At 53.8% G+C, this 22,781-nt stretch overlaps 10 protein-coding genes and 1 non-coding gene across 11 annotated transcripts; 2 read left to right on the forward strand and 9 right to left on the reverse strand.

Moving 5' to 3' along the window:
* Positions 1-53: 53 nt before the first annotated feature.
* Positions 54-1,516, reverse strand: B0T26DRAFT_734022 (uncharacterized protein). Its single transcript, XM_060443174.1, has 2 exons — positions 834-1,516; positions 54-747 (listed from the first exon to the last, which is right to left on the reverse strand). Exons 1-2 carry the CDS (start codon positions 1,089-1,091, stop codon positions 226-228), a joined length of 780 nt encoding a protein of 259 aa, XP_060289269.1. The 5' UTR covers positions 1,092-1,516; the 3' UTR covers positions 54-225.
* A 901-nt stretch (positions 1,517-2,417) lies between these two features.
* B0T26DRAFT_t279 lies at positions 2,418-2,489 on the reverse strand. The gene has a single exon. It is a non-coding gene; the product is annotated as a tRNA-Arg (tRNA).
* Positions 2,490-4,323: 1,834 nt separating this feature from the next.
* Positions 4,324-5,685, reverse strand: B0T26DRAFT_815723 (2-dehydropantoate 2-reductase; the record flags this gene model as incomplete). Its single annotated transcript, XM_060447377.1, has 3 exons — positions 5,110-5,685; positions 4,879-5,015; positions 4,324-4,839 (listed from the first exon to the last, which is right to left on the reverse strand). The coding sequence occupies exons 1-3, from the start codon at positions 5,573-5,575 to the stop codon at positions 4,324-4,326; spliced, it is 1,119 nt and encodes a 372-aa protein (XP_060289270.1). The 5' UTR covers positions 5,576-5,685.
* A 133-nt stretch (positions 5,686-5,818) lies between these two features.
* B0T26DRAFT_734029 (uncharacterized protein) lies at positions 5,819-8,031 on the reverse strand. Its single transcript, XM_060443175.1, has 3 exons — positions 7,399-8,031; positions 6,535-7,317; positions 5,819-6,429 (listed from the first exon to the last, which is right to left on the reverse strand). Exons 1-3 carry the CDS (start codon positions 7,605-7,607, stop codon positions 5,919-5,921), a joined length of 1,503 nt encoding a protein of 500 aa, XP_060289271.1. The 5' UTR covers positions 7,608-8,031; the 3' UTR covers positions 5,819-5,918.
* Positions 8,032-8,724: 693 nt separating this feature from the next.
* On the reverse strand, positions 8,725-10,147 carry B0T26DRAFT_744676 (family 11 xylanase in complex with inhibitor; the record flags this gene model as incomplete). The annotated part of the gene is made up of 3 exons (XM_060444445.1): positions 8,725-9,130; positions 9,207-9,402; positions 10,123-10,147. 3 exons carry the CDS (start codon positions 10,145-10,147, stop codon positions 8,725-8,727), a joined length of 627 nt encoding a protein of 208 aa, XP_060289272.1.
* A 2,773-nt stretch (positions 10,148-12,920) lies between these two features.
* Positions 12,921-13,549, reverse strand: B0T26DRAFT_681740 (uncharacterized protein; the record flags this gene model as incomplete). Its single annotated transcript, XM_060440678.1, has 3 exons — positions 12,921-13,005; positions 13,071-13,298; positions 13,512-13,549. 3 exons carry the CDS (start codon positions 13,547-13,549, stop codon positions 12,921-12,923), a joined length of 351 nt encoding a protein of 116 aa, XP_060289273.1.
* Positions 13,550-13,804: 255 nt separating this feature from the next.
* On the reverse strand, positions 13,805-15,856 carry B0T26DRAFT_659539 (uncharacterized protein; the record flags this gene model as incomplete). Its single annotated transcript, XM_060438958.1, has 1 exon — positions 13,805-15,856. One exon carries the CDS (start codon positions 15,854-15,856, stop codon positions 13,805-13,807), a length of 2,052 nt encoding a protein of 683 aa, XP_060289274.1.
* Positions 15,857-16,487: 631 nt separating this feature from the next.
* Positions 16,488-17,066, forward strand: B0T26DRAFT_681742 (proteasome maturation factor UMP1; the record flags this gene model as incomplete). The annotated part of the gene is made up of 2 exons (XM_060440679.1): positions 16,488-16,490; positions 16,602-17,066. The coding sequence occupies 2 exons, from the start codon at positions 16,488-16,490 to the stop codon at positions 17,064-17,066; spliced, it is 468 nt and encodes a 155-aa protein (XP_060289275.1).
* Positions 17,067-17,691: 625 nt separating this feature from the next.
* B0T26DRAFT_659885 (ubiquitin-related domain-containing protein) lies at positions 17,692-18,397 on the reverse strand (the record flags this gene model as incomplete). The annotated part of the gene is made up of 2 exons (XM_060438984.1): positions 17,692-17,843; positions 17,902-18,397. The coding sequence occupies 2 exons, from the start codon at positions 18,395-18,397 to the stop codon at positions 17,692-17,694; spliced, it is 648 nt and encodes a 215-aa protein (XP_060289276.1).
* Positions 18,398-19,892: 1,495 nt separating this feature from the next.
* On the reverse strand, positions 19,893-20,459 carry B0T26DRAFT_681744 (uncharacterized protein; the record flags this gene model as incomplete). Its single annotated transcript, XM_060440680.1, has 2 exons — positions 19,893-20,142; positions 20,326-20,459. 2 exons carry the CDS (start codon positions 20,457-20,459, stop codon positions 19,893-19,895), a joined length of 384 nt encoding a protein of 127 aa, XP_060289277.1.
* Positions 20,460-21,065: 606 nt separating this feature from the next.
* On the forward strand, positions 21,066-21,590 carry B0T26DRAFT_524174 (uncharacterized protein). Its single transcript, XM_060435498.1, has 2 exons — positions 21,066-21,285; positions 21,402-21,590. The coding sequence occupies exons 1-2, from the start codon at positions 21,204-21,206 to the stop codon at positions 21,551-21,553; spliced, it is 234 nt and encodes a 77-aa protein (XP_060289278.1). The 5' UTR covers positions 21,066-21,203; the 3' UTR covers positions 21,554-21,590.
* The last annotated feature ends 1,191 nt before the right edge of the window (positions 21,591-22,781 follow it).

The raw sequence follows: 22,781 nt of genomic DNA on the forward strand, positions 1-22,781 counted from the left end.
CTTAGGCTGCAGCATTGTTAGCACCAAACTAGAGCATGTGCAGAAAGGCTTGGCCCTGATCATTTGTTCCAAACAATCGATTAATTGGCTTTAATTAAAAGATCAAGAGGGTTGTCAGATCCGACCTTGAGTATCCGTATTGCACCTATTCTAGACGTGATAAATCCCTCCGACCATTAATTAATATGCCCGTTTTAGCTTGGGTTTGGCAACTATTGCAGAACCTCAAGCCATCAGCCACGCCAATCCCAGAGCAAGCACGCCAGCGACGGCAGCACTGATCCCCATGGCGTCGATGGATGCGTCAGAGGTTGGCACCGTCGTGACGTTGCTGCCCCCCTGAGGCACCTGGGGCACCTGTGACGCCTGGGGGGTATGGGGGGTATGGGGGGTATGGGACATTGATGTGCAGTCGGCCGTCGTCATCTCAGACCCAGTGGCAATCGTTGTGGTCGCCGTCGCCGTTGAAATTAACATCCCCGTCGCCGTTGAAATCAACGTTCCCGTCATGGTCGCCGTTGTCGACAACGTTTCCGCTTGCCCACTCGCAATCAGGTCGCCGCCAAAGACTTGGGCCGGCGACACGGCTGTCTCGATCCCGCGCGCACCCGCCTTGTACATCTGCAGAGTCGCGTTGTTCGTGTTGACGACGCCCACCATGCCGTTGGTGCAGTGCTGGTGCAGGTTTTGCGAGCAGTAGTAGACCATGGGATCGGTGTTGTTGACCGTGACGCGAAATATGTCTGGCTACCGTGGGGGATTAGTTTCCTTAATGGTTAGCAAATTTGGTACTCGGGTATCGACTCGTGTCAGACGTGCGGCCAGTGACTTACGCTCTCCCCAGATGCCACATACAGGAACCCCGAGAAGAAGCCGCCGGTCTTGACCGGCACGCACGGGCTATTGAAGTCACCCATCACCACGCTGTGGTTGATCGGGAAGAAGTGGAACTCGAGGATATCGCCGACGGCGGCGCTGACGAGCTCGGGGTCGAATTTCAGGCCGACAGCTTTGATCGGGATCGTCTTCGCGCTCGCAAGGTGGCAGCAGGCCAGAAAAAGAAGAATAATGCGGCTGCCAATAGAAGCCATGGCGACTAAGGTAATCGAAATTTATTTGGTTTCCTCTTCCGAAAGTAAAGGTTGGTTGGTTGGTTGGTTGGTTGGCCAAAACGCGGGTGGTTCAGATCTGCACGGCCGACTCTCTCTTCCTGTTGTCGACGCGAGAATGCTCGTCAAGACACGGCTGCTCACTGCCAAGTATATGTTAAGTAGAATGCGGTTGGTACGACGGCACGACATACGGCCGTCGGCACAAGTGCACAGTGGCCTCCTAGGTTTCACATGTTTCTTGTGTCCAGATGAAAGATGACGGGCGTCGTGTCGGCTGTCTGAGTCCTCGTTCAAACCGCGGAGCCGAGCATCATCGAGGTAACAAACTTTGTCACGATTGATATTGATAGATACCAAAACACTTTCTGAACACCAGACGTCCACATCACGAGCGGCGATTCCACCCCGAGACCCGAGTCTTTTGTGCGACAGTTCCTTTTAGAGCTTAGTTAGCGTGGGCAAACGAGACGAGCAGTGTTGTTATGCGACTTCTGAATCGTCCCGAGTACCTACCTGTAAGGAAGTGGCAGGCCGTTGCATGCCCGTTCGAGGTAGTGATACTCAGCGGTCGACGGCCGACGTCGCGTCCCTATCTGCTCGGCGCTGTAACACTACCTGCATGGGGTACCGAGGAGTCATTTTCCGCTATCATCTACCAAAGATGAAATTGCTGTTTCAAAACAAGCGTCACCCCCTCGTACGACGACGTTTCGGGCTGTTTGACATCATATTACAACCGTGTCTCGTTAATCTCAGCCTTCTAAAATGTATAAGAATGATATTGGACTACCTATTACTTGGCAGGTAAAGAATGCAACTCAGAAGAAAATAATAAAAGATTGTTGACAAGCTATTGTAGCTCCCTGTTTAGCAGCCCACTTCACTTAATAAGAAAATAAATTGACCTTTTGTACCTAGTTAGATATCATCTCCTCCACGGTCTTGTCTTGATTGCTAGTTATGTCGGCCTTCCTCGCGATCAAATTGATTGTACCACATTTTATCTACCTTGTGACACATTCTTTGCGGCCTTTCAAGTGCGCTAGAGAACCCCTTCGCCACCATAGTCCGCCCTCTTTAGCCAAGAAGCCGTTGTCGCACGTGATTGTGATTATCAAACTACCTAGATAGGGTGTCAGTTGATGGATAGTGCGCTATGAAGATGCATGCGGTGGGGCAAATTTCAACCAGTGGTGAGGCGCAGTAAAAGTGGAGGGTTGGGGGGGGAAAAAATCCCAAACAAATTGCCCAGATCCCTGTTGCCGCGGCCGTAATGGACAAAGAAATGAAGGCAAAAAAATAACTCGACCCACCCAGGTCTCGAACCTGGAACCTCCTGATTCGTAGTCAGACGCTCTACCATTGAGCCAGCAGGCCTACTTGTCATTAGTGGGATGCGGTAACGCAAATAGAACTATGGTTAAAGTTTGCACATGCTTCTAGGGCTTTCCTTAGACACCCAATATAATGGATTTTAAAACCCAATGAGGTATATAAAGACTTAAACTAGTCCGAAATCTAGTAGCTTGAAGACATTAAATCTATAATCTATGCTAAACTCCATTTCTACCTAGGTATCTATCACTTTAACCGACTCGCGATTTGTCTCTATTTTCCATAAGCTAGATTGTAGTTTGGTTCCAATTCCCTGGAACCAGAATATAAGTAATTTAAACTCAGTTACCGCCCCCAAGCTGCACCGCACCTTGCTTCGGTTTTTTTCCCTAGGACTAGCTAGAAGCCGCTTCCGCCTCGAGACGCATTGTATTAGTAGCCACATTGCCCTTATGTTCCACATGTTTGTCCCACCCCTCGCGAACTTGCTCTTGTAGACCTGCTGATCTTAATCGCCCATTGTGAGGAGTTGAGCCGCCTTATTTAAGGCCCTTGCGAAACCCTTGAAAGCCTCATCTTCTTGCGTCTTCTTCGTAGTGCTAATAGCTTTCGTAACCTTGTCAAGGAAAACTTTAGATGTGAGGGCAATTCCTTCTAGTGTGATGTAAGTGAGGGCAGGTACGCCTGATCAAGGTGGTCACAATGAAGGTACCGAAGAGAGTGAGCAATGACTGATATTGGTAAGAGACTTCAACCTGGCCCTCGCAAAGGAAGGGGCGAGGGCCGCTGCTTATATACATGACAGAGTGCAGGGCGGGCCATTGACAAAGGAGTGAGGTCTTGGCCCGCTCGGTACGCGGTACGCGTGTGAGTTGGCCGTGTGTGTGGGTTGGGGGCTCTTTCCTTACATGTGGGCTTTGGAGGGTTGAGGCGCTTCGCTGCAACGCAGCGCACAAGACTGCAGACCAAAGAAAGCGCGGTTTCCATTTTTCCTGGCTCTGAGGTCTCTCTACTAACGCTCCCTGGGTAAGGCTCCCTGAGATATTTTCTCGCCTTTTCCTTGTTCTCATAAGTCATCCCATTGGCAAGGAATAATGATTGAACATCCATCTGGCGTGCAAAATATGGATTCTTATCTCCATACAGCCCAGAGCATTGGTTGGCCATCTGTACCATAGTAGCGTCTGCGGGCAATCCGGAAATGCTTCTTGCGATATCGTAGAGGTTTTGCACGGCGATCTTTGCATCTGCTTCTTTCAACTTCATTTTCGCCATATCTAACGTCAAGTTGACTATTCCTAACAACCCGCTGGTTCCGGCCATGGCTTCTTTGATGTTGGTAGACTTGGGACCATTCTACAAGAAACGTTGTATTCGAATGGCTGGGCAATGGTGTCTTGTTTGAGGCCGTGTCGTATGTGGAGTTGGATGCGGAGGGAATAATCATCAGAGTAACTGTGGGCGCACTCAAGACCTAGTTATATACCTGACATCCTCCAAGCTTTTATCGGCGCCTCCTGAGTAATTGTCATGACACCCTCAAGTGGGGACTGGGCAGCCGCCGATAATCAGGTACAATAATTGCTTGGAGCTTGACTTCATATTGAATACAATCCAGCGACCCGGTGAGTTATGTAGCCCGTTGATTTATAAATATAGTGATTTATCTCTGCTGCATTGAGATTGTCGATATTATGTCGAGGTATGAATAGTGACATTTCGACTTTGCGCGGCTTCCTTGTGCGCGGCCGGTGTTGGGTGGATGAATTGAAATCTGGGGGTTTTACCATACAAAAAGCGGCGTCTGCCATAACAGTTGGCGATGAGCTACAGGAGGGTGCTACGATGGCCACTACAGTGCTGAGAAATTGTGGCATCAAACGGTCGCGAGTTGCCTGACTTGCCTGACAATGGCGGCGTTGTGTTCGCATGGCAGATTCAGTCTCCCTGCACTCTCAACCAGGTAACCGTTCATGTAGTCGATCTCGGTCCTTCTGCCGGCTCGCACGTCTTGCAGCATTGAGCTGGTATTTCCGCCCGTCTTTTCTGCCACGGAGAGGACAAGTTCTTCAAGGTACTTGTTTGTGAAAGTGTCCATGATGGCTGGATGGGACTTCTGAGGAAGCAGGGCACGCACGATTGCTGAGGTCTCGCGGACGAGTATCGACATGAGGGCCACGTTTTTCGGGTCGGCAAACAGCTCACCATTCTTGCAGTTGAAGATGGCGGTCAACGGGTTGATTATGGAATTGACAACAAGCTTTCGCAACTGTGCTTCTCGAAGCGAGGCGGGCGATAGGATGGCGGCGTCGAGGGCGTCAGCATACACGAGCTGTTGCACGAGGTGGTTGTGGGACATATAGGAGGCGCGACTGAGACTCTCAGGGTGGACCTGTTTCCGGGGGTTTACTGGCTTCGGGTGGAGGCCTACAGCCAGCGGCCCCCGGCCGGCATGGACAATGCTAAATGGACCGCTGCTATAGACGCCGGCGCTGCAAATACCGGCCAAGTAGGTTGGGCGGGTGTTAGGTACGACGAAAAGATTGTCTGAAACTTCCTTGGTTGTTCCTGTTGGGATGGGTCAGCATTGTGGTGGGCGGGATAATTGATATTTGATTGAATTAATAATGGACTGATGGGATGGGGGTGATTGGCAGCTCACCGATTCCATTTTGGAGGAATAGAATGGTGGAGTTGCGGTCGATGCGGTCCTTGACGAGTTCGAGGGCGGCGAGGGTCGAGTATGCCTTGGTGGTGACGACGAGGTAGTGGATTGGCGGCGGGCGGTGTTGTGTCTCGCTGTCGCTCCCGCTCCCGCTCCCGCTCCCGCTCTCGCGCCCAGTCCGAGTGCCGTAGCCGTTAGGGAGCAGCTCGACAGAAAAATTGCGCCTGGTGTCGACGACTCCGTCTGTGGTGCACTTAATAGCGCGGCCACTGGCTTCCCAGTCGGCGAGCAGGCCGGGTCGGTGAAAGAGCAGCGTCACGGGCGCGGCCGCCTCGCGTCTGGCCAGAGAATGCGCCACCAGCTTGCCCAAGTTGCCGACGCCCAGAATGTAGATGGCCCCGTTTAATGTTGCGGAATTCCCTAATACCGGAGAGCCCCGTTTTGCACGAACTGCTGCGTTCATGACCGATGTAGTTGTCGTGGTGGTGGTGGTGCCACGGGGTGAGAGAGCTCCAATGCGATTCGGTTCGATTGTGCGAAGCTGAGGTTCGAAGGACGCAGCAGGTGACTGCTTTAAAATTAGAATGTGGAGATACGTACGCGCCGCCGTCCCGCTGCCCGCGACCCTAACCCGGAAATTTATGCACATACAATACATACATCCGTGTAAAGTATTCGTAATTTGTTGTTCGCACTTATTATTGCATTTTGAATTATTTTCTCTTTTATAATTACCTAGAACTAGGCACTAATTAGAGTTAATTAGACATCTCTTAAAAAGGACGAGACTACTATTACGGGTACTCCTACAACCGTGGTAGATAAATGTCCAGCAGCTGGCCGCCGCCGAGTTGCGTGACGAAGACCCTCGTGGCCAGATCCGTGTCCGCGACCGTGTCCGTCTCCGTCTCCGTGTCCGTGCCTGTCTCCGTCTCTGTCTCCGTCTGTCGCAGGTCCTCGCGCATGTACGAGCACAGGTTCTGCACCGACAGCGTCTGGGCGCCGCCATCTTGGAACCTGTCCAGCGTGCGGCAGAGCGCCTGCGTCATAAAGTCCTTGGCCGCCACACTACTACTACCGGTACTAGTACCCTTGCCGTCGTCCACCAGGGCGCACACCCCGAGCACCTGCTTGGTCGACGGCGACCATGCCAATCCCGTCTCCACGCGCACCTCGGGCTGCTGCTGCTGCTGCTGCCCGGAGCCCACCACCGTCACCGCCACCGCCGAGCAGTCGAGCACGAGCAGCACGTCGCCCGGCGCCTGCATGATGGGGTCGCGCACATCGTCCCAGTAGAAGAAGCTGCCTCCGGGACGGCTTTTGCACGAAAGAGCAAGACAAAAAAAAGAAATCAGCAATTATTCTGTTTTTCTTTTCTAGGGGTGTGTAATTAAATCCGAACCCCCAGGCTCGGCAGCTCACCTCGAAAACACCATGCGGTCTCTCTCCATGCTACCAAAGCCGTGGTAGTAGATGACGAGCAGGGTTGAAGGCGACGAGCTGCTCAGAAAGCGGTCGAGCATGGTTTCAACGGCGGCCGTGGGGTAGTCGTCGGGGATGAGGCGGCACTGTACGCGGTACCCGCGGTGCTTGAAGCACGCCCGCACCGTGTCCGTGTCCGTGTCGAGCCCCGGTGAGAGCAGCTGCCCGTCGTCGCCGCGTCGGTCGTGCTTGGCCCACGTCAGCACCAGTACGTGCACCTCGTCTGGTGGAGGCGTCGCCTTCTGTTCCGCGCCGCCGCGCCGCCGGTCGCTGTAGATGGCCGTTGCCGTCTCGGGCGCTGCCGGCATCGTGTAGTATCCCTTGTCTTGGCTTGTCAGTATCAGCTTCTGCTGCGTCGTCCGAGACATCGACATGGCGTGGTCTCGGTACCAGTCGCTAAACGGTTCCGGGTCGAGTGTGTAATTGTTATTGGATTTGGTGTCGTCCGAGAGGCCTACCCCTCGCCCCTTTCCCTTTCCCTTCCCCTTTTCAATGCGACAGTCACGGGCGCTCCCACTGTTGAAATCGGCCTTGGTGCTATGAGTTGGTCCGTCATCGACCCCGCGAAACGATAACGATGCTGGTCTCTGCTTCTTTGGCGGCGCAATTGTCCTCGACCAGCTCGAGTTCTGCGGAGACGACAGCGCCGTCTCCGTGTACCCCTCTCTGTCAGTAAACCACGGCGCCTCCGGGCTGTGTGTGTCTGGCGTGTTGGGGCTTTGTCTGTGTCTGTCTAGTCAGCTCGAGATATCATTTCCCTCCCTCAGGATCCGAATCCTCCGTCTCGGGCCGCTGTGGACTGACGCTATCATGTCTTGTAGGGCATCGACGACGGAATTCATCTTCTCGTCCCACTGAGTCCCATCCAGTGTAGTCCGTCTGATGCTCGCGCCTGTCTCATCGGCGTCCAAGCTGTAGTTTACCGAAGGCATCACGCGCACGCTAGTCGCCGACGCGTCATCTCCGGCCGCGACGAGGTGGCGCTGCCACATTTCTGCAATGTCCCCGCTCATTTCTTTTCTTCTTTGGCGTCTCGCCCGACACTCTGCACTGATTATTATGCCGCTGTCATTTTTGTTGCAATTCTTTCTCAGTCCGGTAAGCACTGTGCGGGGGTCAAAAACGTTGAGAGTCCCGGACAGGTGGTCGAGGTGGTCGTAATGTCTAACACTGCCGCCTCCGCGATCGCCGATTCATGCCCTGGGCTGTCCCTCACGCACAGCACGCCATGTCGAGAGACGGCAAAAGGCTGCCGAACAAAGACAGAGAAGAAAAGGCCGCCGACCGCCAGAAAGATGGTGGCCACCGTGACCACACTTGGCAACTTGGCAGGGCGTATCGTGCTTGCAGTCGGCACCCTCCGGCTAAAAACGTCAGCCTAGGGTAGCAGCCATACTACCTAGCTGCCTCCACTAATCCCTCAGAAGCTTCTCGACTGGGTGCAATGAGCCTGGAACCGATAAAATCCGGCGCTTCCCCTGACTGGCCCATTCATTCCAAGGAAGATTCTCCCGTTACGGCCTAGAACGCTCCCGAGGTTGCCCATAGCCCGTCTGTTAAGCAGCCTTTAGACCGCATCAGGTTATTTTTATTTACTTGGAGCAGTGAGAAACTGTCCCACCCTCTTCGTCCGGCGAATCCCGTGTCGCCTACCCGAGGCCTTCTTATCTCGAGATAACGAGATAATGCTTATATTAATATATCATGCTCAAGGTGCGGGCTGCAGAGTAATCACATGAAGTCATGCTGTAAAGTGAACAAAAGCAATGCGATTTTGAAGATCGAGTAGTTGGATGCGAACAGATGAAGTCCTCTCTCAATGGGGCGTTGAAAATAGTCTCGGTGTCAAAACGCAATCAATATAGCAACTTGTGAACGGCAAAAAGAAATTTAAAAAATTTTTAATAAAAAATAAAAAAAGAAACATACAACACCAAGGATTCGCTGGTCGTCACCGACCCAACTACTAGTCTGGCGGTCGCTGGGTTATCTAGGGGAGAGCGGACGGGATCCCGAGTTTTCCAGTGCCTATGGTCGTATGTGGAAGGTTAAGGGTGCAAACAGGTTCATAACCGCGTGGTGGGGAGGTTGGAGGAGAAGATATGCAGCGGGCAGTCGCCGTGGTCAACCCTACTTCTCCCCGACGATGATGTCTGCAGAGCCGCTGCTGTGGTAACCCTCGGTTGCCAAAATCATGTAATCTGGGGTGCCCATCTTCATGTTGACCTTCTGCCAAGCGGCAAAGTGGTTGCCCGTGGTTACGGTGCCTCCGGTATGCTTACTTTGGCGGACGGACCAAAACTGGTCGAATGTGGCCGTCCCCTGGATTGAAGGCTGGTTCACGCGCTTGGTTTGGTAAATGTCGTACGTACCGCCGTCGCTGGTCACGGTGCCTTTCTTGGCCAAGCCCGAGCTGGGGTTGTAGTTGCCGTAGTTCTCCGTGATATAGTACTCGACTAGCGGGTCCGTAGTCCAGCCGTAGAGCGAGAGGTACGCGTTACCCGGCGTCGACCATGTGCCGTTGTAGACGACGGTCCTGAGCATGCGTCAGTCTAGGTAGCTCACTCAACCAGACCGCCAGGTTGGGGGTTAGCGTGGGCTGGTTATCTTACTTGGCACCCCCTGGGTTCCAGCCCTTGCCGGCGACAAAGTTGCCGTTGCCGCCGCTCCACGAAACGCTGTACTCGCCACCTGGCTTGTTGTTGTACGTCACCTGGCCGCCGCCATCACTCCAGAAGGAGTAGAAGAAGCCATTGTCGGTGCCCGTACCAGTCGGCGTCGACTGCTCGGCCGAAGAGGCGGGCGTGGCTAGAATATTTCCTAGCTGTGGCAGCGGCGCTGCGGGCCCGATGAAGGGAGCCGCGAGTGCCCCGGCAGCCGCCGAGGCATAAAGAATAAGTACCGAGGACCAAACCATGGTCTGTTATACGACTAGTCGTCTGATCTCTCAGGCTGGTCAAGAGAATTATCCAAGGCCGCCAAAGCGGAACTTGCGTGAACTAGAGGATGGGCTGCCGGCAGACTTGAAGGACAATGGCAAGCTTGGGGAATGTCTCTTCGGCTTTATACATGCTGCGCTATATTTGATTGAGAGGATACCGTGCTGTAAAGGTGAACGTGGAGCGGTTATTGAAAGTTGATGGTCTACACACCCACCTACCCGACAGTTGGGTATTTGGCTCGGATCACCTTTCCGAGGCAGAAGAAGAATGGATGACGGGGATGGGAACACTTCATCTAAGCGGAAGTCCCAATCCCGCCTCCGTGGTGTTCGTCGTCTAATATATTAGCTTCGATATGCCCGTGATCTATGTGAACCTTTCCACTTCTAGATTCATTGAGTCCTGTCTGTTTTGTCTCCTGGTGGGAAACGTGCATGTTAGCTTTAGGAAAGCCGGTTCTTCGTCCCCCCAAGTGAGTACCCAGCCCGCCTTGCCTTGGCCCTGCTCGCCTCGTCTTGGCTATTCTGCTGAGCTCCGGCTGAGTTTCTTGGCGGGAAAGCTTTGACTGGATATTCATTTAGATCACACGTTGCAAAGAAGCTTCCATCCATTAGCCAAGGAAATATACTCCCACTCCGCACCGGCACGGGAAGTGGGCGCCGTGACCCCAAAATCGCAATCTCGACCGTCCATGGGTCTCTCTGTCGTTTTTGGAGAGCATCACGTCTTCAGCTGCACGCTGAGCCGTGCTGCGGGAGCGGTATTACAGATTCCGCAGGTGGGGTCGAACGGCCTATGGTCAAACGCGGAGCATTAATGTAATTACCACAATGGAAGATGTAGTGCTACCTCTTCCCCGACCTGTCACTCGGCTCATTTTCCGTCGCGGCTAATCTCGCCGCCTGGGCTCACCCCACAAAATGGCAATCATGACATATGTGGATCGCAGTACATAGGCGGTAGTATTGCACTTCTCAAAAGCGGTGATATAGGCCATTGCTGCCTAGGTATCTTTGACTCGCATGCCGGTGCTGGGACGGTCTGAAAATGTAGCCGTGTGCGTGCAACAAACAAGGCGATCAAAAGGTCTGCCGTGCTTGAGCAAAGCCAGATTTACTTCATTGTTTGAATTTCGAGGGCCTAGAGGGCGTACATGACATATGACGGGTCCTACATGGGAGGTTAGTTAGTGATGATGCCTTCAAGTTTATCATGGTTGTTGGGCTTCCCGGACAACAGACCTCGAGGCGACAAAGCCAATTAGCATAACGTGTCTTGAACGTAAAAGGCGCAAGAAAGTAAGCAGTCTCAATGGATGCGCCGTTCATCGACGAAAGAAGTTGCTGATCTTCTGGCTGGTATATTTTTTCTTGGGCGGCGTGGGCGGCGACAGCGACCACGGGGGATGTTCTCGCCCCCAATTTTCGCCCTCCTCTTTCAGTAGGGACATCGTGTCCTTTCCGATGAATGACTCATTAATAGTGAGTTCATAAGAAATAATTGCTCCGCAAACCAACAAGTACTCGACGACGCTGAAATGACTGCGGAGGGCGGCAAGAGATAATGGAATATAGGTAGTATTCTCAGCGCCGAGGTTCAGGTTCAGGACGGCCCCCTTCAGGCCAATCAGGTACCCAACAATGGGCAGGAAGCCGCCGAGAGCGGCCAGGCAGGTGGGAGTTTCGAGGTGCTGAGCAAGGGCCCAATCGGGTGCTTACGAATAGATAATGGGTCGATCTCTGCGCCGTTGTTGACATCAAACCGGCCATCGCAGAGGAGAGGGCCAATTAGTGGGAGGTTATTTGCCATCACTGCCAAATGCCGCGGTCCAAAAAAGCTGAATGGCGATAGCTCTCCCTGAGGGTCCTGCTCAAGAAAAGCGCTGTGTCGTCCCGCATCCAACAGGCCACCGCCTCCAGGCCTATGGGCGTGTGCCAGTCGAGTCTTTACATGGGGTAAACAAAGCCTGTGTCGAGCATCTCTTTCACCATGGCCGGCCCGCTGGTTGTCGCAGCCACGGTGAAAAGGGAAAGCAAGCCATTCTCAGTGTATTTGGCACGAGCTATGCGGTCTCATAGAAATAACTTGATCAAGTGTTCGTGTCTGCAGCTTACTAATCCTATGGAATTTGGTGCTCCATCATATGGTGAATTATATCGTTGCCCTGAGGATCGGTGAGGACGTCCGACCAGGCTAGTAACATCTTGGTTACGTCCTCGCGGCCGGAGGAGACGATGGCCCAAAGTGGTGAACGGTCTTGATGGCATGTAGCCATGTACAGTCAAACGGATTGGCCCCCTTTTCCAGTAGGTATTCCACGACTTCAAGTATACCGACAGAGGCTGCCCACATCAGTTGAGTGCTTAGCCTCTCCTCGGCATCGTCTATTCCACGAGACGTGTTGTCGAGCAGGAAGTCCAGAACATGGTTACGGCGCCCTTCAGCTGCGATCTGTGCGAAAAAGAGCTGACAGTCACCAGGCCCAGCATCGCCATAACGTAGTAACGGTGCCATAATACCTGATGAATCCTCTTGTAATTATAGTCAGCTCTTTCAACAGCATGTCGGAATCATGGTCGACGGAATCCTTAGTCAAGGCACTTCCAATCATCGACAGGAACTACCCCTGGAAGGCCGACAGAATATCCGATATTATGAATATGTTGACTAGCTTAAGAACTTCGCTTGGTGAAACTGCCGGCCAGGAGGATATGCAGGTCTTACCGCCTCGCCACTGGCTAGATGAGCAGTCCACATGAGTGGCGACCTCCCGCTGCTGTCTTTGAGAATGGAAGAAGCCCCTTTACCAAGTAGAACTCGCAGGGCTTTGTGCATGGTCTTCTCCACAGCCGTTAACGCCGCTGTAAGCCCTTGGGAATTGCGTGTCGGGTGGAATAGTTTCGGCGAGTTGCCCAAGTTCGTCGCCCGTCTCATCAGCCTCGGCCGAGTGCAGCAGCTCAGCGACCAAGTCAACCCCATGTTAAACTAGACGTTCTATGGTGCCTGTCTTCTTATGGGTGATGTACACTAACATCTGCCCCATGTAGAACGAGCATCAAGACAAGACGGGCCGAGTCGTGTCCGGGTATCGAGACGCACCGCTGTAGTAGCGTCATGCCGGTGCCGTAAGTCTGATTTGCATTTTCTTCCTGCCGGAGCAGAAGTGACGCCGCCTCCAAGTCCACGTTCTGCACTGCAGCAAAGAGATCTGACATGGTGTCTTGTTTGCGATATCGGAGGGCCCTATCCATGGCGTTTCGATATGCAGCAGAATTTACCGCCACGTTGTCGAAGGCAAACGGGACGCTACAGATAGTCGGCGTTTAGAACGGGCTCGGCTTCCCGTAAGGTCCTAGGCACTCGGGCGCCATTATTGCGCTTGCTCTAGGATTTCTTGGATGCCGCGTAGACTAGCCGAGCCTGGCGCTGGTGCTTTCTCATCATCTTCTCCATCTCGACAAGAGTCTTTCTGCGAAATACGTTTCAGCACCTGGGCGAAAGGCGGACAGACGTAATTGTGAGAAAATGACGAACCTCTGCAGACTGGTTTGTAGCATGTTGAGAAGGACACTGAGCGTAGCTCCGAGTGTGGCACATTCTGTGGCCAGTGAGGCAAGGCTTAAGTTCGATCCCACCCACTTGTCCTTGAGGGAGTTGATGCCTGAAACTGCCTTGGCACAAAAGCCCGAGAGCGACAGTACAAGACCGACAATTGATGCAGGATCCATGCCTTCAAACTTCCACGTTTCGAGCTCCGTCGGGCTGGGTTGAGAGGTGGGTAGCTAGGTCTAGTGTTCCAAGCTAGGCGGGCGAGGTGGCCACTTGCTGCCAGCCTCATGAATTTCGACATCCAACACAGACTATTGACCGTAATAATACCAAGATTACGGGAGGTTTTCTCCAATGCTGGTGGAGAACATCGGCAAACGTCAGTACTATTTGGTAAATTACAATTGGTGTGGTTTCCGTACGCACCAAATCGAGACATTCAGCTCCTCCAAGGGTGGGTGCATCAACAGATCCAATCAGGTGAATGGCAGTGGTCAGTTGCGGGGGACGGGAACCAATCGTCACTCATTCAATATTGGTGGTCTTCAAGGTGTTCTTAGTATCGCATCTCCACAAAGAGCTGAGACGGTCGTCCGAAAATTGGGTTGTAGCGGCATGAAGTACTTCGGCTTTTGTTGTAGACGTACAGCCAATGCCATATCCGCCCTCCCTCGTATTTACTTCTCAGAATGATGGCCCAGAGCCTCGGATATTGACGCTCAACTGCTCTTGCTGGCTTCCCATATCTCCCTCCACCGCTTCGAGTCGGTCCTCAGAGGACCGTCAAGCCGGCCCAGCCTCGCGGGCAGACTAGTGCTAGCCTCAGGGAGGCAGATCCATTCCCTCACACAATCCGGAACCTCCTCCTTGACATGGCTGATGCATATCAGCGCCTGTTGGTCCGAGAGACCTTTCACCATCACCGCCCCTGAGTTGGCTACATGGCTTGGAACAACGGGTGCTTCGGTAGGTAAGTGACTCTTGGTGCCAGACTTCGAGAGCCCGGTCGCATACATCTTCTCCTCCCCGCACACGAGGAAGAGCATGCACTTGTCTCTTACGGCATCGTCCATACCGCTAAAAGCCTCATCCAACACGACGATATCCTGCTGTTTAATGATTGCGCGGAGGAAGAGTAGGATGCGCTGGGCGCTGAACGACAGCTCACCAAACATGTAGTTATCTGCCCATGAAAGAGAATTATGCGCCAGTCCATCGAGTGAAGTTGGTTGCGGTTTAAGGCTGCTACCAGCTGCTGGGTTGAGCTCGTGCGAGAACCACTTCAGTGTAGCTTCAATCTTGTCAACCGCGTTATCGTCGAGCGCTGGCTTGCTCCGGAATGTATCGGCCCACGCACTCGCAAGGACCTGGCGCACCGTCAAACTACGAGGCATATGCTGGTGGACCTCAGGACTTGAGTGTCCTACGCAGGACTGGATGTCCCAGAATGTGAGAGGCAGCTGTCCGGATCCCGGCTCGGGCAGCCGGCTGCGACCGAATAGCTTGATGGGAAGCGAGTACGTCTGGGGATGATCAGAAGAAAGGAGGGAGACGATGGTGGTTTTGCCCGACCCATTCGGACCAAATACGCCCCATCTCTCGCCTCTTCGGACAGTCCAGTAGAGTCCGCCGGCGAGTTTGCCGTCTCGCTCTTCAGTCCAGTTCCCCAAGGCAATTTTGTCGCCGTATCTGACTCTGCAGCCATTCATCTCGATCAGGGGCTCCCCCAGAGCCTCGGGCCGGACATCGGAGACTTCGTCCACTTGAGCATTGTCATTGGATTCTCCCAGGAGCTCTTCGCCCAGCCCTTCGCCTTCAATACCGTCTTTCGTTAACTGTCTGCCCATTTCACCGAGAGCGTGCACAGGTAGCGTCTCGTCTTCAGATAGACGGCCGTTCCAGACGCCACGGACATATTTCCTAAGACCGTCCAGGACAGTCTCCTTGTCGCCCATCGCGCCAACCTGGCAGTCCGTCCGCAGATAAATGAGATGCGTGATCCAGTCGGGCAGTGGGTCCTGCGGCCTTGCACTCAGCACGAGCCGCGGGCTTGCCTTCTCCGCCAGTGAATGAAGCAGCGGGCTCAGGCCGGCCACGGTCGGAGGGTCCAGCCCCATAAATGGCTCGTCCAGCAGCAGGACCTCGGGCCTCGTAAGCAAAGCGCGTGCAATGCGCGCCCTCCTCCCCTGGCCATTCGACAGAAACGCCACTGGCAGGTCCAGCAAGCTCTCGAGACGCAGGTCTACGACAACGCGCTCGAGAACCTTCGCATCGACGCCATCTTCTCCCGGGACGCTCGAGGGGTTCAGCTGCATGTTTCCCAGGAGAAAGTCGCGAAGCGAGAAGTCTGTCTTCTCGCGCCGCGACTCGTAGCGTGCGGCCAGGTAAGCGGACGCAGCTGGACCAAGACCGCCGCCGTTGGCACCGGTAGCGTCGAAGCCGACATACTGGATGGCGCGGCTGGGCACTCTCAGGTGGTGTGGCACGTCATCAGTCGCGAGATATGGAAAGGAGCGGGCGGTCGGCGGGAAACACAAGTGCTGGCCGGCGAGGATCTGGAGAAAGGTGGTCTTGCCAGAGAGCGACGGGCCAACGATGCACCAGTTGCGCAGTGGACTAGTTGGAGTGCTCTGCGACGGGAGCTCGAAGTTCAGCTTAGAGAAGAAGGGCGGGTTTGGGTGGCCGTGGGACACTGCATTATTGGGGTGATGGCGATAGAAAGTGCCATTGGCGATGCGTATTATGGGCGGACGTGCAGAGAAAGAACGCATCTTGTCAATTGATCCCCAACAGTCGGGTCAGGTCACATAAAGGATCATTGTGCAGGAGCAAAGTTGGCCATCGTACAGTGAGTCAACTCCTAAGGACCTAGGTACCTACCCAAATTGGATAAGATGGAGGCACCTTCAGCTTCAAGAGTTATGCCGTATTCCGTACTCGCAGCTTGTCTGGGTGGGGACTAGGGGAATATCCCGGAGGTAAAATCAGCGGCTAGCTTGACCAATTACGCGGAGGAATGCGGATTGACCGCGGCAAGCGGCAAGCGCTCTCAATTAGCCGATGGCCCCCAGAGGCTCAGGCAATCAGGCTTCCATCTGCCATCAGCACCTGAGTGGCCAGTCCACACTCCACAGTGCCGCACTGGCCCCGCCACTGGGGTTGGTTGAACGCGAAGCTGCGGCAGCCTTAGCCCTTGGAAGAGCTTCACCGGAATCAATCGTCACCACCAGCAAACAACTCCAACCACGCACTGCCCAACCGCTTCTGCAAACTTAAAAGCGACATCTCAACAGTGAATCGAGCTTTACATTTCAGAATCAGGACGACGAGCAAAGCCCAGGGCCCGCCCTGACAGCAAACCAGCCGCTAATAAGCACATACTCGGCACACGTCGCCGTCAAGATGGTACGCAATCGCATCCCCCTTTGCGTTCACTCTTTCCGCAGCATACCACCTCTGGCTTCTCGCCCCATTCTCTACCCAAGATAACTAATCGTGCCCCCTCCCCGAATCCAGTCTCTCCGCATCGTGCCCGCCGACGACCACTCGTCCTCCTTCAGCCACATCAGCGAGCGGACCGCGGCCGCGCCATCAGCGCCGGGCCTGCACGACACTCTGCGCGCGGGCGTCGGGCCGTCAGCGCACGCGAGCGCCGAGGGACAGCCAGCATCAGGCCACCCGCTAGAGGCGCGGCTGAAGGCTTGGGAGGCGACGAGGCACGCGCTGCGCATGGAGACGCTGCGGCGGACATACGGCATGGCGGAGCCCATCCGCCGTGGCATGGAGCTCAAGATTACTCGCGACGGCGAGTGGCGGCCCATGGCGCTCGGCGGGAGCGGCACCGGCGGCCAGGCGAGCGTCCACGAAGAGATCCTGTCGGGCCGCGACACCACCATCACCTGGGAGGACGTCTACAGCGGCGAAGACACACGCGCTGTCGTCGGCATGCAAGACGAGATGGAGCGCAAGCTAAACATCTAGGTGGAATTTCACGAGGGGGGACAAGGGCTTTAGAGATTACGGGGCAGAAATTACTTCGTATGCTCGCTCTATGGGCTAGCACGGCGTCGATGCCTAGCAAGTAGGTAGAAGGCCATGTACGATAATTCTCGCGTTGTCGTCGTCGAGATGGAAGCTTAGATCCGCAATACACAACCTAACGCACTCTGGGCAGACCCTATGCCCCATTTAACATGCGGATATGCATGCAGTACGCGCGCAGCCACAGCCACCAACACATGAATGTAAATGAAATTCTTCCTCTACCTGCTCGTCATTCATGTTCCAACCCAACAACAACAAAACGTTACACTGATATGATACGCCTGCCCCCCCGGTCCTCTGCACCTTTGAGTAAGGTAAGCAGAGCAAAAGTGAAAGTATCTCGTTTCAAAACCACCAGCCAAGTTCCTTTCCACCATGCAAGATAATGTTCGTTTGAAGGGACAAAATTCCCCGTTAAATACGCCGAGAACCTTGAATCGGTCCATTATGTGGTTGTCGTCAATTTGTACGCTTCGGAAAGCCAATGGGTTCTCAATATCCCAGTGGGCATGGGACAAGACACCATGTCCTTGGAAAAGGCAGAGTGCGTATCTGGCCTCTCCTATAAGATCACGCAGCAGCCGCCGCTGCCTTCGCGACTTCTCCCATCCCGGCTAGTGCTCTTCCCCTTACCAGCTTCGTCCTCTTCCATCATTTCGGGTGGGCGAACCGACATGTGGACTACGTTTGGACTGTCGATTGTAAACTGGTATTCTGCGGTCAAACCAGTTAGTTCATGCATACCAAAGGAAGCGCAAAAGCCGAGTCTCACTCTTCAACTGCTCCTTATCATCCAGCAACTTTCCGAAGTGGATTAGTCGTATGCTGGTCGGGCTGGCGGGCTTGCCATCCCATTCCTCTCGCCATTCTCGTAATATCAGCTCCTTCAGCTTGTAGACCGAGATGCTGAAGGGGTCCTTCCTCCCGGATTCTGTCACATCAGGTATTTCCACGTTACGCTTGGCCAGATACTTCTCATCGATTTTGTAAGGATGTCTAGCACCGGTCGGAAGTAGGAGCGTTATGGTGCAGACGGGCGTTTCCGCGTTCGCTCCGCTACTGGAAACCGGCGGGTCCGAAGGCTCTATTGATAGAGAGTCATCTTCGCTTTGCTTTTCAATATGGGCCGGTGCGTCATCTTTATCCTTTCCTTTGGATGCGGATTCTGCAGCAGTTGGCGCCGGGCTGAGGTCTGCGGAAGGCACGTCTTCTTTGGCTGGTACGGGAAGAGAAAACTCGCCCTCTATGTGAGATTGCGACGCCTCCATCGTATCCAGCTTTCCCGCCAACGCAGCGTCTTTAGGTTTCTGTTGTACATCCTCCGTCGGAGTCGGACCTCCGGTCATCTTAAGGCCGTCCTCAGCCATAGCGGATCCCAATGATGTGAGGAATGGAGCGTGTCTCGGGAGCTTCGAAGCCACGAGGCAGGAGAACTATGGCGGCGATCAAGAGACCAAATAGATCCCTCCGGAAAGAAATAAGCTCGCCGAAGATGTGATCAACTGGGAACGCGCTGCAGAACAATCAGGCTGCAGGCGCACTCTATCGCGGCGGATCGAGAGGGTGCCGTTTCGCTTTCAACGGGTGGAGCTTCGCGGTTGCTGTCCGGAAACGGCGCCTGGCACTGAGGTCACTGCTGCGCTGGTATCGGGACACGTGCTTTGCGTCCTTGTCGTCGGGCCCCGGTCCAGAACGGCTTCGACTCTCAGCTGGCCGTCACTGGGAGTCAGTACAAGGGAAAGCCGGTCGGCCAGATGCGCTGGCTTGGCGATGTCGCCTCCTCCAGAGCCCAGACCCAAGAAAGCGCCGTCGAATGCGGACGCACGGGTGGCGGACGAGTGCGAGCGCGGGCGCGGGCGCGGGTGTGGCTATCGACCTGAAGTGCCCTGTCAAGAGAAGTTCATGTAATATGGTGACCAGGAATGCTGGCGATTTTGCACAGGTGGAGGGGAGACAGATTGATGGCACGACGAGGGGCGGATAAGACGAGGGCGTATTCCGTATCCCGTAATGGCCCACTGTGCTGGCCCCAGTCTCGCCTCCTCCCACTCAGCAACTGGACAGCCCAGAGGGAACCTGGAGGCGGGTAGGCAGGCGTCTGCGGATGGCCGTCGAAAGTGACAAAGGAGCGTGGGAGATGGCGAATTGGCCTTTCTAAGAAAAAACAAACAAATCACCAGACGGACGCGATATCACACAAAATCCGACTGGCGTAACCAAAAACCTATTGGGAGCCCCCGGAAAACATTCGATGTTCAGATCAGAGAGAAACCTGAGGAAATGTCAAAAACAGCCCCCCCGGCAGCCCCTAGTTTCCAAACCCGCCGCCAGTTAGGGCGGCGGGAGCTCTGTAGCTGCAGTGCTTGGTTTGCTTGGTGCTGTGCCAGGAAGGCGCCATTGAGCGCAGCTAGCTGGCCGCCCTGCCCTGCCCTAGCACGGACCAGCCAGGCACAACTTTAGTGATTGCCGTCCAAACACGCCCCGCGACCTGGCAGAGTCGAAAGCCCGATTGATGATGCAAACCTTCCGATAATGGAAGTTCCCTTGAGCGAATTTCCTGCACGCTTTGGTTGTTGTGGTACACGCTTACTCAGAGTGCCATGAGTCCTTCCCACTGAGGTGGTTCCTTCTCCCGAGGAAGCCGCAGCAGTACGTATCTGTTTGTTTACGACGGGCTCAAGCGAAAAAAAAGAGTCCATGCTTTGGCGGCCAGCCCTCTATCCATCCACTAGTCTAGTTCTAGGTACAGTAGTCACGGCGAAGCTAGAAGTGGGTGTGAAGTTCCAAGAAGTCTGGAACTTTCAGGGAAGCATGCACGCCATCACCTGTGCAATCACCATTAATCCTGCTCTCCTGCTCCTGCTCCTGCTTCTGCTTCTGCTTCTGCTTCTGCTTCTGCTTCTGCTTCTGCTTCTGCTTCTGCTTCTGCTTCTGCTTCTGCTTCTGCTTCTGCTTCTGCTTCTGCTTCTGCTTCTGCTTCTGCTTCTGCTTCTCGAGTCTGAGCTTGCAGCCGCTAAGAAAAAGTCCAGCTGATCCGACCATGGATGAGAGGGATGGAGGGTTTTTGGCATGTCGAAGGCATGTCGAAGGCTCGGCTCAAGACGAGAAGTTCAAGATTGGCGGGCTGCTCTCTCTCTGCCTTGTTTCGGGCTTGTATGTCGACCTAGAACCTAAATTAAATTAAGCCCCGTTGCACAGCACGCGGTCCTGTTTCAGGTTCCTGGCTCGCGCTGCGCTGGGAGAAGAGACAGTCTGTTTGGTGCCTAGATCCCAAAAGTAACCGGAGCGACTCGAGCCATTGTAGGAAGCTTCCATCCTGGAGGAATCCATGTTGTCAGAGAACCTGGAACACTAGAACCGGAATCGTGACGGAAACGATTCGCCCAGTCCAGCCGAAGTACTCCGTGCCTACACCCTACACAGCCTCGCCACCCAGCTTACTCGGTCCTTAGTCAACAAGCATGTGCGAACATCCGGGGCGCCGGTTTCCCCAAATTCGATATTTCCGGAGCTTTTTTCTCGATGAAATCCCGAGACACCCCTCGCCATCTTTTCCCCTTTGGATGTCTTTGTCCGGGGGGGAGGGTGTATTACTGAAGGAATGTCAGCCCATCATCGGTCGGGTCTCACCAAGACCCTGCCAAACACCCAGCTCAACTCAATTGCCCGCAAATACGGCGTACTGTGCAGTACGTGGACATACATACGTTGATTGGAATTTAGCTGAGTTTGTTGCATCGCATCTTCTCCGACGAAACTTGGGGCGGCATTATTACATACAGAGAAGACATGTCTAACCCCAAGTATAAAATGTAGGGTGCATGTCCTCGCCGTTGGTCGGCATTCCTGCACGACCAAATACGCAGACACCACCATCCATGACTAAACGGCGCTTGTTGAGAGGCACAGGTGCATCCACCACTGAAAGTCAGCCATTACCCTCACCCAAGTTCGGGGGCACATAAACCAACCCATGGTCCATTCACACCCAAAGAAATGAAACCCGGGTCACATCTTCTGAAACTTTGTCTCGAATACCTGAAGTATTCATGTCAACTGTAAAGAGCGGTAGGCATGCATGCGAGTTCTAGACCAGGTCCATGGCGAGTCGGGTTTTCCCTCTTGCTTCAGGTGAATGTCTGTGAAACAACACAAGGTACCTACCTAGGTCATATTATCTCTTCTCACCGGCTACCTACTCTGCGTGCTGCCACCACATTCCAGTTCTGCACGATATGCAGATGGAAGATACTGATATCAATACCGATTGAGACGGTGCCAAAGTCTTGAACGAAGGTAGTTCTACCGTTTCTCGCGATGGCAATGACAGCCGTCTGTCTATTCAGCTCACACGCCGCCCCAGAAACAGGAACTGTCAGTCAAGGCGGCGGGTGCGCTTTTGTGTGATTACCATGGACTGCTAGGCAAATAGAGAGCTGCCGTGGCACGTAGAGTTGTTATAGTCATGCCTCGCAACATTTCAGAGGCATGCCGTCCATCATCTCACTTCCATTCGTGAGTTCGAGTTTGTATGTATAAAAATAAATTCATAGAGCCCCGGAACCTTGGGTCCGAGGCAGGCAGTCGTTGACCGGGCCAACAATCATTTCATCAGTGCCCGAGGTAAGGTGAGTTACCTTGGCGCCAGGTGGCTTTGAGTTCCCCATAATTAGGTACCGTAGGTATACAAAACAAGCGGTTGGTCCGCCCGTGGATACTCCCGCCAGTGGCTCATTTGCTCGCCCCTTTTGAACTCTGTGGATCTAACCATAGGGTAAATAGCTCTCCATAATTACCACTCGAAATCACAGGATAGTAAACACTTCAGCTCGGCAGCCGATTATGTTCTTGATTGGGTCCAAGACGTAATTATAAGATTATATTTACTCTAGCATCATTGCTCCGGTGTGTTTTTTACCCGAGGGTAACTGAGAAACACATATAATACTATCCTGGTTACTTGCCTGAGATAGGCCTCGTTCGCCGCTCAGAAAGCTGTGGTTGTGTAGGTCTGTGTTGTACCACTTGGGAGAAATGATATGAAATGTGAAATGTCTTTGAAAGAGCGAAACGGTATGGGTGTCCCAAAGGGACCACCACTGGTAGTTCTTTGTGGCTCAGAGCAGCAGTGTCGTGCCATAATCATTTGCCGTAAAACATGACTAAAGCATGATCGGAATCTGGAGAGAACCTGCCCCCCCCCCCCAGTAGGGTTTCACGGTCAACCCACCGTCACGAGTTCGGGTGGGCCGGATGCTTCACGTAGTGACGTGGGACAGATCACAACCTGGAAGTGTCAAATGACGACGGGAGCAAAAAGTAGCTACGGCGGGCCACTCATAACTGCACACGATCTTGCCGACGCGGCACCTGGTAACACTGACACAAGGGTATCATGTTTGGTAGGCACATCTAGAAGGGATAGTGTTTCCGGGATGGCCGAATTCCCGATTGCTGTTTGTTTAAATAATCTAATTAGATTTGTGAATGGGAATATCTTCTACCTACACGGCCTCGCGTGTTCGGTCTATCAAAACATCGGCTCGCAGCTTTGGTAGCTGATGTTTGCCAACTATCTTCTGGATCCTCAGTTGGCTAAGGCAGACAAACAACGGGGCAATTAATACTATTCATTGGTAGGGCACGTATGGT

This window comes from Lasiosphaeria miniovina (assembly GCF_030549165.1).
Source record: "Lasiosphaeria miniovina strain SMH2392-1A chromosome Unknown B0T26scaffold_9, whole genome shotgun sequence".
Taxonomy (NCBI): domain Eukaryota; kingdom Fungi; phylum Ascomycota; class Sordariomycetes; order Sordariales; family Lasiosphaeriaceae; genus Lasiosphaeria; species Lasiosphaeria miniovina.